Source organism: Hemiscyllium ocellatum, chromosome 28 (assembly GCF_020745735.1).
Source record: "Hemiscyllium ocellatum isolate sHemOce1 chromosome 28, sHemOce1.pat.X.cur, whole genome shotgun sequence".
Lineage (NCBI taxonomy): Eukaryota > Metazoa > Chordata > Chondrichthyes > Orectolobiformes > Hemiscylliidae > Hemiscyllium > Hemiscyllium ocellatum.
Window position 1 is genome coordinate 27,331,198 of NC_083428.1, and position 12,103 is coordinate 27,343,300.

A 12,103-nucleotide genomic window follows, 5' to 3' on the forward strand; every position below is an offset into this window, starting at 1 on the left:
ATCCCAACATCTGCCATGGTGGGATTCAAACCCAATCTCACAACATTAAAATAAAACAAAGAACTGCAGATGCTGGACATCTCAAACAAAAACAGAAGTTGCTGGAAAGGCTCAGCAGTTCTGGCTGCATCTGTGGAGAGAAAGCTGAGTTTTAATGTTTCGAATCCAGTGACCCTAACTGATGGCAGCTGGAAACCATCTGTTTATGCTGGAGGTAGGACGTGATGGAGGAAAGGAATGAGCAGATTGGCAGAGATGGAGCCCAGCAAGAGAAAGGGATGGATGACAGAATGCTTAAGAGAAAGAAAAGCTGATCATGAGGGCCACAGTAGGTGCAAAAGATTGGCTGTGCAGAAAACAGCTCATGTCATGAAAGGGCCTAGGATTGTGAGAGTGGAAAAAGCACATGGAAGAAAGTGTTCAGGTTCTAAAACTATTGAACTCAATATTGAGTGCTGAAGGCTGCAGGCTTCCCAACTGGAAAATGAGATGCTGTTCTTCAAGCTTGCCTTGAGTCTTGATTACTATCAAGATTAGAGTGGTGTTGAAAAAGCACAGCAGGTCAGGCAGCATCCAAAGAGCAGGAAAATTGATGTTTCAGGCAAAAGCCCTTCATCAGGCAGGCTTTTGCCCGAAACGTCGATTTTCCTGCTCCTCGGATGCTGCCTGATGTGCTGTGCTTTTCTAGCGCCACACTTTTCGACCCCCATATATTTAGAGGTCAGCATAATCGTGACTCTAGTCCCCAGCAACTGCAGTACCGGAATGCAAAGTACTGGGCTAATGATAAGATTCTTGGTAGTGTAGATGAGCAGAGAGACCTCGGTGTCCAGGTACACAGATCCTTGAAAGTAGCCACCCAGGTTGACAGAGTTGTTAAGAAGGCATACGGTGTTTTAGCTTTTATTAATAGAGGGATCGAGTTCCGGAACCATGAGGTTATGCTTCAGCTATACAAAACTCTGGTGCGGCCGCACTTGGAGTATTGTGTACAGTTCTGGTCACCACATTATAAGAAGGATGTGGAAGCTTTGGAAAGGGTGCAGAGGAGATTTACTAGGATGTTGCCTGGTATGGAGGGAAGGTCTTATGAGGAAAGGCTGAGGGCCTTGAGGTTGTTTTCATTAGAGAGAAGAAGGTTGAGAGGTGACTTAATAGGGACATGTAAGATAATCAGAGGGTTAGATAGGTTGGACAGGGAGAGCCTTTTTCCAAGTATGGTGACGGCAAGCACAAGGGGGCATAGCTTTAAATTGAGGGGTGATAGATTTAGGACAGATATCAGAGATAGTTTCTTTACTCAGAGAGTAGTAAGGGTATGGAATGCTTTGCCTGCAACGGTAGTAGATTCACTAACTTTAAGTACATTTAAGTTGTCATTGGACAAGCGTATGGGCGTACATGGAATAGTGTAGGTTAGATGGGCTTCAGATTGGTATGACAGGTTGGCGCAATATCGAGGGTCGAAAGGCCTGTACTGCGCTGTAATGTCCTATGTTCTATGTACCCACTTCTGCCTTGCTTACTTTCATCCAGCCGTCTCTCTCTCTCTCTCTCTTTCTCTCTCTGGGCTCCATCTCTGCCTATGTTCTCACTCCTTTTCCCTTTAGCCCTTGACTTCAGCATTAACACCGCCTTTCCTATGTACCATCAGTTCTGAAGAAGGGTCACTGAACTCAAAACAGTAACTCTGTATCCTTTACACAGATGCTTCCAGACCTGCTGAGTTGGTCCACCAATTTCTGGTTTTGTTCCTCAACAGCATTAGTTGGGTCTGTGGATTACTAACCTAGTGATCCAGACTACATCTCTAATCTGGAAATAGCTGATGGGTTCATATACGACCTTTTGGAGGCCAAGTGTGCCTCTATTTGGCTTGCTATACTAGCCACCTACAGAGATTGCAGATATCCTTCCAAATCCAAATCCCCAGAGCTCAACCCCAGTGTTGCAACATGCCTTGCAGAGGGAAAGTGGGGTTTCTATACGGCAACAAAGAAACGTTACAATTTTCTTGGGATGGCTGAGGTAGTAGTGGGGCGGTGTTGATCTTACAGCAATAGGCAGGTGAAACTTCTCTCGACTGTCAGTCTCAATTCTCAGCCATTACTACAGTTTATGGGTGGCACGGTGGCACAGTGGTTAGCACTGCTGCCTCACAGTGCCTGAGACCCGGGTTCAATTCCCGACTCAGGCGACTGACTGTGTGGAGTTTGCACATTTTCCCCGTGTCTGCGTGGGTTTCCTCTGGGTGCTCCGGTTTCCTCCCACAGTCCAAAGATGTGCGGGTCAGGTGAATTGGCCATGCTAAATTGCCCGTAGTATTAGGTAAGGGGGTAAATGTAGGGGTATGGGTGGGTTGCGCTTCGGCGGGTCGGTGTGGACTTGTTGGACCGAAGGGCCTGTTTCCACACTGTAAGTCTAATCTAATCTAATCTAAAATGCCTTGACTTGTGTCTCAGACATATATCGGTTCAGTGCTCATCTCAGTAAACCCTTTCAAACAGATGCCTTACTTCACAGACAGGGAAATTGAAATTTATCAAGGAGCTGTAAGTAACTGTTAATGCAAACTTCTCGAATTAGCCAGCAACTCTGACATTGACAATCCTGCAGGGCATCTATTGTGTTCCGCTATGTTGCATTTTTCTTGTCTGTGGTTGTGATTCATGTCATGCCATCAGCACAAGCCTGTACCATTGGCTACTTGCAGATGTTGTCAGTGAGTGGAAGAATTTGTCTCTCAAAGCACCTTTCCCAAGTACTCATTGTAAAATTAAAAACATTTTGTATGTGGTCAAATCTACATTCAAGCTAGTTGCAATTTTTAATTGAACTGAAAGATTTCTGTTGTAAACGAAGCCTGATGTGGTTGAATTATTCAGTTTTTGAGAAGAAAGTGGTTTTTGCACCTTTTCAATGTTATTTCTATCCCTCCCCTGTATGCATAAAAGTTTAGGCCATTTCACAGGTGATGCCATCATCGCCCAGTATAATCCTGAACTGTAAGCATCCACATGCAGCTGGACAACAATTAAGCGTGATCCAATCTTAGCCTGATAACGTCACAAAAGGGCTCACTGGGTAAGTATCAGAATCCACAAAGATCAACTCCAGATGCTGGAAATCAATCATTAAAACAGACATTCTTGGGAACATTCTACAGATAATTCAGAGTGGAATGTGTCTCAAGACTGAGAACAACATAGTCCAGGAACAGAGTATGCTGACCTCTAAATATATGGGGGTCGAAAAGTGTGGCGCTGGAAAAAGCACAGCAGGTCAGGCAGCAACCAAGGATCAGGAGAGTCGATGTTTCAGGCAAAAGCCCTTCATCAGGAATATCTTATGGCCTGGCATCAGACAAGGATGTATAGATAACTGCTGATAGTATCTCATTAACTGCAGCATGTCCATATGCTTCAATTAGGATACTTGCATTTTAACATTAAGTAAAACCAAACATCTAATTTTAAAAGAAGTAACTTTTAAATGAAATATATAGTTTTGTGTGAAAATGTGAGCTAATATTTTAATATGTGTGTGAGGAGGGAGAAGGGGAAGTCAGATGGTTATACTTGGTAGAATTGCCATCTTACATTATCTGTCGTGGTAAGTTCGAGGTCAAACTATTTAAATGTTTTTATTTGAAACAACGTTGATGCCATCACAATATTACTTAGATTACTTACAGTGTGGAAACAGGCCCTTCGGCCCAACAAGTCCACACCGACCCGCCGAAGCGCAACCCATCCATACCCCTACATATACCCCTTACCTAACACTATGGACAATTTAGCATGGTCTATTCACCTGACCCGCACATCTTTGGACTGTGGGAGGAAACCGGAGCACCTGGAGGAAACCCACGCAGACACGGGGAGAACGTGCAAACTCCACACAGTCAGTCGCCTGAGGCGGGAATTGAACCCAGGTCCCTGGCGCTGTGAGGCAGCAGTGCTAACCACTGTGCCACCGTGCCGCCCTAAATGATATGATCAAATCAGGAGTGGACCAAAGTTTTTGGCTGTTTCGTTCAACATCGTTTCTATTTTGAACCTTTCTATTTTGTTGCAATATTTGTGCATCATCTTTAAACCCAACATGTTCCCGTCTCTAGAAAGCCAGAAGAATTCTAACATAACTAAGTCCAATATGTTAGTTGAAGTAAAAAAAAGTCTACTTTTTAAAGAAAGAAGGAAGATAAAACCAAGACCACAATGGTTTAGCAAGAAGGCGAGAAGAATACAAAGAAAGGTCAAATGAGGAAGTGAAAAGTAGAAAGGGCCCAGGACCAGCAACTGAGGACACTTAAAGCAGTAACCGAAGGCGATATAGAGGGTAAAACCTCAAGAAGATAGCAAGCAGAACCCAAAATAGCTAAGCTCACCTAAAAATCTAGTTGAAAAAGCAGTAAGTGATAAATTCAGTAAAATTGCTGCAGATGATCAGGATCTAGTAGATAAGGAATATTTTTCATGGTCAATTAGTATCAGTTCACCTGTTCATCAGTGACTCTTTCACAGTAATAGAGTTGCTTAATAATTATTTCCTGGTGTTCAGCTCCATTCATGTCTCTGATAGTAGAACAGCATCTTGGCTTTGGTTGTCACATGTAGGGATAAGTTCACACGACATCAATACCAGTCCTTGATCACTTCCAACAAGAGGAGCAAGTACTTCCATCCAACCTTCCACTGCATCATACACATCAGGTCCTCTGCTATCACCATGTGGAACAGTCCTGACAAGCAATGGATTTCAGGCTGACACCTTGGCATTTCCTGGTTGGTAGGCCACCATGATCAATGGTCCCACTTGCTTTTATGTGAGGTTAGTGAATTGACAATTGATGTAAGCAATAAACAGGCCCTCATCTCTACCTGTGTGGAACAGTGGAAAAAAGTAGTGCACATTATTTTTATATTTTTTCTGTTGTGACAATACATTTCTTGAAATATTTACTGTAAAGGGAAATGAATACAAAACTGAGAAGGTTATACCTTAATTATAAAGGGCATCAGTGAGACAACATATGGAGCATTGTATTGGTGTCCTTATTTAAGGAAAGATGCAAATACTTTACTTGTCCTATTGTCATCTTCATTAGTCTAGTACTATCATTCCTTTCATAATTCGATCTCTCCCATCTTCCTTCAGGTCATGAACCTTTCTATTTCTGCTTTGTTTATCCTGGCTTCTGCGCTCACGTAAAATTGTTATACCTTTAACTTCCAGTTCCGATGAAAAGTCACTGACCTAAAATGTTAATTCTTTCCATGCATGCTCCCGAATTATCATTGGCTTATTTCTTCCATTTCAAGATTATCCATGCTTCCCCTCGCTCCTAAGTTAACTCCTTCTGCCATTCAACATGTTTCTGAACAAAGAAACCTTGGAATGCACATTCATGGTACCTTGAAAGTGGAGTCACAGGTAGACAGCATAGTAAAGAAGGCATTTGGTATGCTTGCCTCTATTGATCAGTGCATTGAGTATAGGAATTGGAAGGGCATATTACAGCTGTACAGGACATTGGTTAGGCTACTTTTGGAATATTGTGTGCAACTCTGTTCTCCCACTACAGGAAGGATGTTGTGAAACTTGAAAGGGTTCACAAAAGATTTACAAGGATGTTGCCAGTTGGAGGATTTGAGCCAAAGGGAGAGGCTGAACAGGCAGGGGCTATTTTTCTTGAAGCATCGGAGCTGAGGGATTTATAAAACCATGAGGGGCATGGATAGGGTAAATAGACAAGGTCTTTACCCCAGGATGGGGCAGTCCAAAACGAGAGGGCATGGATTTAAAGTGAGAGGGGAAAGATTTAAAAGGGATCTAAGGGGCAACATTTTCACACAGAAGGTAGTGTGTGTATGGAATGAGCTGCCAGAGGAAGTGATGGAGGCTGGTACAATTATAACATTTAAAAGGTATCTGGATGGGTATGTGAATACAAAGGGTTTAGAAGGAAATGGGCCAAATGTTGGCAAATGGGACAAGATTAATTTAAGATATCTGGTCGGCATGGACGAGTTGGTCCGAAGAGTCTGTTTCCATGCTGTACATCTTTATGATTCTATGACTCCATGTGCAGGATCATCCTTGAATGACTAATTCCCTGCATGATGAATGAGATTGAGAGCTATGTTAGGAATGTATTTTAAAATTATTTTTCTAAAATGACCAATATTTTAATGTGCGATCTGTTAAGCAATAGTTCAGCCATCACCGACACCTATGATATATAGCATGGGAAAGCAAAGAGTGAGTAAAGAACATAGTGGTCATTTCCCATTGATTTTTGCAAATGGATGTTGTAGCTTCAATGGATACTCTGGATATACCATGTGAAGAAGGAACTTTCTCCATTCTGCCAGAGAATTCATGTGAAAAATTCACAATGGATTAAACTAAAACTGAATTATTAATGGACATGACTGCAGAGATCAAATTGGGTCTCACAAGACAGGGAAGATAAGCAGATCTATTAGATAACTTGTGCAGTATGAACGACTGTGGCTCACAGTACATTATCAGAATAACAGGTCAATAGCGTAGAGAAGACTCATTCTGTGCTATGCTACTTTTACATTTGAACTAAAATATTTCAGTTATATTTCAGTAATAGCAGATTTTTTCAACTCCAGTGTGACCAATTTTAGTTTGAATTCCTGTCCTGTAGAAAATAGCTGCAAGAATTTAGTTTGATGCTAATCAATTTTCAAAAGTTTCTTTTATTACAATCTCTGATAATTTCAAGAAAATATACTCATTTCATAAAGGACAGCAGTGTGCTGAGTAAAACATTCTATTGTGCTCATTGTTAGTTGTACCTGTTTTAAATACAATATATTTGTACGTGGCACAGCAGCACAGTGGTTAGCACTGCTGTCTCGCAGCGCCTAAGACCCAAGTTCAATTCCTGACTCAGGTGGCTGCCTGTGTGGAGTTTGCACGTTCTCCCCGTTTCTGCATGGGTTTCTTCCCGCAGGCCAGGTGAATTGGCCATGCTAAATTGCCTGTAGTGTTAGGTTAGGGGTATGGGTGGGTCAGTGTGGACTTGTTGGGCCGAAGGGCCTGTTTCCACACTGTAAGCAATATAATGTATCTCCTTTGGTTTAAACATTTTTTTTATTTCCAGGCTCAGTATGAAAATCCACCTCATATTTATGCTCTAACAGACAATATGTACAGGAATATGATGATTGATGCAGAGAACCAGTGCGTTATAATCAGGTATGAAACAGTAACTGTTCACTGATTACAGGAAGAGGTAAGCCCATTAAACTCAATCTGAATATTTTATTTATTGACCATCAAGTACTCCCACAAGATTGCTGACAAGAAACAATTGCTGGTGGACAAGCAGCAAGCCAGGCAGCATCGGGAGATGGAGAAGTCGACATTTCGAGTGCAATCCTTCTTCAGGACTGAATGTAGGGGGAGCTGCAGATAAAGGGGGTGGCAGGGGCAGGGTGGTGAATTGGGCATAGGTGAAGAAAGGGAGGGTGTATGACCTGATGGTCAATGGGAGGAATGAATCCAGTTGTTGGCAGGGAGCAATGGAAGGGAGGGATAAAGGCTGGGAAGGGAATCGGGGGATGGGAAAGGAGGTTATTTGAAATTGGAGAACTCAATGTTGAGTCATCTGGGCTGGAGGCTACCCAGGTGGAAGATGAGGTCCACCCTTTCCCCATCCCTTCAACTGCTCTCTGCCACCTATTCATTCCTCCCATCAACCAATCAGGTCATAGCCTCTACCTGTCTTCAGCCATCTCCACTTCACCACCCTGGCCTCACCACCCCCTTTATCTGGAGCTCCATCAACCCCCACCTGCAGTTCAGAAGAAGGGTTACACCTGAAATGTCGGCTTCTCCATTTCCTGATGCTGCCTGGCTTGCTGTGTTCTTCCAGCCTCCTGCCTGTCTACTTTGGATTTCACCATTTGCAATTATTTTACCTACACTATTATAGAGCCACACTCAAACATTATTACCACATTGTGGTTGTAGATTTGCTTGCTGAACTGGAAGGTTCACCATACTAGGTAACATCTTCAGTAAGCCTCTGAATGAAGCACTGGTGGTGTAGCCCACTTTCTATTTATATGTTTGAGTTCCTTGGGCTGGTGATGTCGTTTCCTGTGGTGACATCATTTCCTATGGTAAAAACAATGACTGCAGATGCTGGAAACCAGATTCTGGATTAGAGTGGTGCTGGAAAAGCACAGCAGTTCAGACAGCATCCAAGGAGCAGGAAAATCGACATTTTGGGCAAAAGCCCTTCATCAGGAAGGGCTTTTGCCCAAAATGTCGATTTTCCTGCTCTTTGGATGCTGTCTGAATTGCTGTGCTTTTCCAGCACCACTCTAATCCAGAATCATTTCCTATGAAAATGTCATTTCCTGTTCTTTTTCTCAGGGAGTGGTAAATGGGATCCCAGTCAATGTGTTTGTTGATAGAGTTCTGGTTGAAATGCCATGCCTCTAGGAATTCTCGTGAGTGTCTCTATTTGGCTTGTCCTAGAATGGGTGTGTTGTCCCAGTTGAAGTGGTGTCCTTCCTCATTTGTATGTAAGGATACTAGTGAGAGTGGGTCATGTTGTTTTGTGGCTAGTTGATGTTCATGTATCCTGCTGGCTAGTTTTCTGTTTGTTTGTCCAATGTAGTGTTTGTTACAGTTCTTGCAAGCTATTTTGTAGAAGACATTAGTTTTGCTTGTTGTCTGTATAGGGTCTTTCAAGTTCACAAGCAGCTGTTTTAGTGTGTTGGTGGGGTTATGGGCTACCATGATGCCAAGGAGTTTGAGCAGTCTGGCAGTCACTCCCGAGATGTCTTTGATGTAGGGGAGAGTGGCTAGGATTTCTGGTCGTGTTTCGTCTGCTTGTATGGGTTTGTTGCTCAGAAATCGATAGACTGTTCATTGGGTACTCATTCTTCTTAAATACACTGTGTAGGTGATTTTCCTCTGCTCTGTGTAGTTCCTCTGTACTGCAGTGTGTGGTAGCTTGTCGAAATAATGTTCTCATGCAGCTTTATTTATGGATGTTGGGATGATTGCTTCTGTAGTTCACTATTTGGTCCATTTGTGTTGTTTTCCTGTAGACACTGGTTTGAAGTTCCCCATTGGCTGTTTGTTCTACTACGACAACTAGGAATGGCAGCTTGTTGTTATTTTCCTCCTCTTTTGTGAATTCTGTGTCAATAAGGGTATTATTGATTGTCTTGAAGGTTTTCTATAATTTGTTTCATTTAGTGATGACAAAGGTGTCATCCACGTAGCGGACCCAAAGTTTGGGTTAGATGGTTGGCAGAGCTGTTTGTTCGAGTCTCTGCATTACTGCCTCTGCTAAGAACTCTGATATCGGAGATCCCATGGGTGTTCTGTTGGTTTATCGGTAGGTTTTGTTGTTGAAGATGAATTGGGTGGTAAGGCATAGGTCCACTAGCTTGATGATACTGTCATTGCTGATGAATTTGGTGGTGTTTGGTGTATGTGTCTTTGGTTCTTCTAATAATGTAGTCAGCATTTCCTTGGTCAGGTTGATGTTGAAGGATGTGAACAGGGCTGTTATGTCAAAGTAGAATATGATATCATCTTCTTCCAACTTGGTCTTCAGGAGTTCTTGGGTGGAATGGATGGAGTGGCATGAATCTTCTACACAGTGGTTTTTTAGTCTTTGGTGTAGCTCCTTGGCCAACCTGTAAGCTGGTGTTTCAGGTAGTGAGGAGAAAGTGAAGGATTGCAGATGCTGGAGATCAGAGCTGAAAAATGTGTTGCTGGAAAAGTGCAGCAGGTCAGGCAGCATTCAAGGAGCAGAAGAAGGTAGCAAGACTATGGGTCTGAGGGGGAGAGGGGGGTTCCTGGTTTGTTAATTTTGGGTAATCTGTAGAAGCACGGTGTGTTGGATCTACCTGGTTTCATTTTTTGGAAGTCGATCTTATTTATTTCTCCAGAGTTCTGAAGTTTTTTGGGTAGAGCTGTGATTCGGTTCTGTAGTTGTGAGCCGGGTCTATTGCCACTTGTTGGTATCTGCAAGTAGTGCATTTGCTTTTTCAATGTAGTCTCTTTGATTTAAGATGACTGTCAAGTGTCCTTTGTCTGCAGGTAGGATAACAATGTTTTTATCTTTATCGTGCTTTCCTTTCTTGTCTTCACAAATCTTTTCAAAAATTATTACCACAATGCTTTAAAATTATAACTCTTTAGACCTTTGAATTTAAAGCAACACATCTCTCATAAGAACTAAAGCACAAGAGATGAGTGTTATGACATGGCAGTGAACCCTTCTGCTAATTAACCCATTCACCCAGAAAAGCTCACCTCGCCTCATAAACTGTTAAAGTTTGAGTGACAGAGAACTACCCAAATTCCACTATTTAAAGAAAAAAAATCAATTTATTCTTTAACTCCAAAAGTGAACATTAAACAACAACTATTTACAGCTCTAAGCCCCCTTTCTCTTAACTACTTATAATCTACCTTCAACTCTATAACAATACACGGTTCCAATAAACACATACTAAAATTACATCAACTTAATTTCAAGATGAAAAACAACTTTATTTCGACTAACATATCAAAAATATTTGCATTTCTGCTGTAAAATGTCAAAAATTGTCATGCAAGTGGTGGCCACATTGCTGAGTAGCTGCAGTGCTTTCAATTTCTCACTCTCCTTTTCTGAATAAAAGGCCAAAAGGGGTATTGTGAATCCTGTTGAAATTATCTGAATTACTGTCTGCTGACTGCAACTCTAAACATGAATGAAATATCCTAGGAATGTGAAGCATATAGACCAGTGGACATTTATACCATTTCAGTAATTTGTGATTTTTTTCTGGCTTCCAGTGGTGAAAGTGGAGCTGGCAAAACAGTAGCAGCTAAATATATTATGGGGTACATCTCCAAAGTGTCAGGAGGAGGATCAAAGGTTCAGGTAATGACAAAAGATCTGATCTTTAAAAATTTATTTCAGTATTTCATTGTGTCTAAGAATGATCAAGAGTGAAAGATTACACCCTCAGTTTATAGGTTAAGGACTCCCTGTGGACTCACTGAAGAATAATATGGGGGTGGGGGGAGACAGTTACTCCCACAAGGACCATAAACAGTATTGTCTTATTCAAATCAGGCAGACAGGAAGTGAGAGGCCTCCTACTTCATTTTTGTTTTTTTCAAAATGCCAGGCAGGCACCTGTTCGGAGGAATACCCAGGGGAAGTGGACTCCCTCAGTTTGGCCAATTTAAGTGGAGACAGGATGCCAGCTGGTGACACTCTGCAGAAAGAGTGGATCTGCTTTTGCAGTTGCCTGAAGAAGATGATCAGGGTGGGAGGTCTCTATTATTATGCTGCTGTTGCAACAGCTGCAGCAGTTCCCCCTGCACACCCAGAACGCAGACATTTATAAGTGGACTGAACTCAAGAATACTTTCAGATCCGCACTCTGTCTGGCCCAGATGAGATTCAGTCTGGCAGGGTATATGGACATATACATCCAGTTGATATGAGGAAAGATATGCAGCTAAACCCTGATTGTAAAGGATTGTCGGCCTACTCTACACTCATTTCAAATTAGTTTGTTTTCTCACTTAGTGTAAGGGTTAACAACAGCTTCTTCTGGTATCCCTGCCAATGACACACTTCAGGGAAACCTTGAAGGTAATGAGAAGAACCAGGAATGTCCCCTTCTCTAGTCATCTCATCTGGTTGCAGCCAGTACTACATGTCCTCACCCCAAGAGAAGCCACCCAACATTTCAAGAATGTGGAACCGTAATGTTGCTAGCCTGTGTGTTTATTATCCAGGAACTGAGCATTTTACAGGTACATAGGAAGCAAAACCTTTGCCAGATGTAGGCTGCATGTTTGTAATGGAGACAAAACTATCTACATCGTTTTTTAATTTGTCTATATTGTTCTAGCATGTAAAAGATATCATCCTACAGTCAAACCCTTTGCTCGAGGCCTTTGGAAATGCCAAAACTGTACGAAACAACAATTCCAGTCGATTTGTAAGTCACTGTTGTGGATTTTTTCAAATATCTCAGTATCTAAGAATCATTGAGCCATGTAATTCTCAGTGACCCTAATGGGAATGAAT

General features: G+C 42.1%; 1 protein-coding gene across 1 annotated transcript in view; it reads left to right on the forward strand.

Moving 5' to 3' along the window:
* myo1f (myosin IF) overlaps positions 1-12,103 on the forward strand; it is a 155,483-nt gene that overhangs the window by 66,742 nt on the left and 76,638 nt on the right. The window contains exons 3-6 of the mRNA XM_060845959.1: positions 2,463-2,552; positions 7,142-7,236; positions 10,852-10,939; positions 11,925-12,014. Coding sequence (XP_060701942.1) covers positions 2,463-2,552; positions 7,142-7,236; positions 10,852-10,939; positions 11,925-12,014 — 363 coding nt within the window. The remainder of the gene's footprint in view (positions 1-2,462; positions 2,553-7,141; positions 7,237-10,851; positions 10,940-11,924; positions 12,015-12,103) is intronic.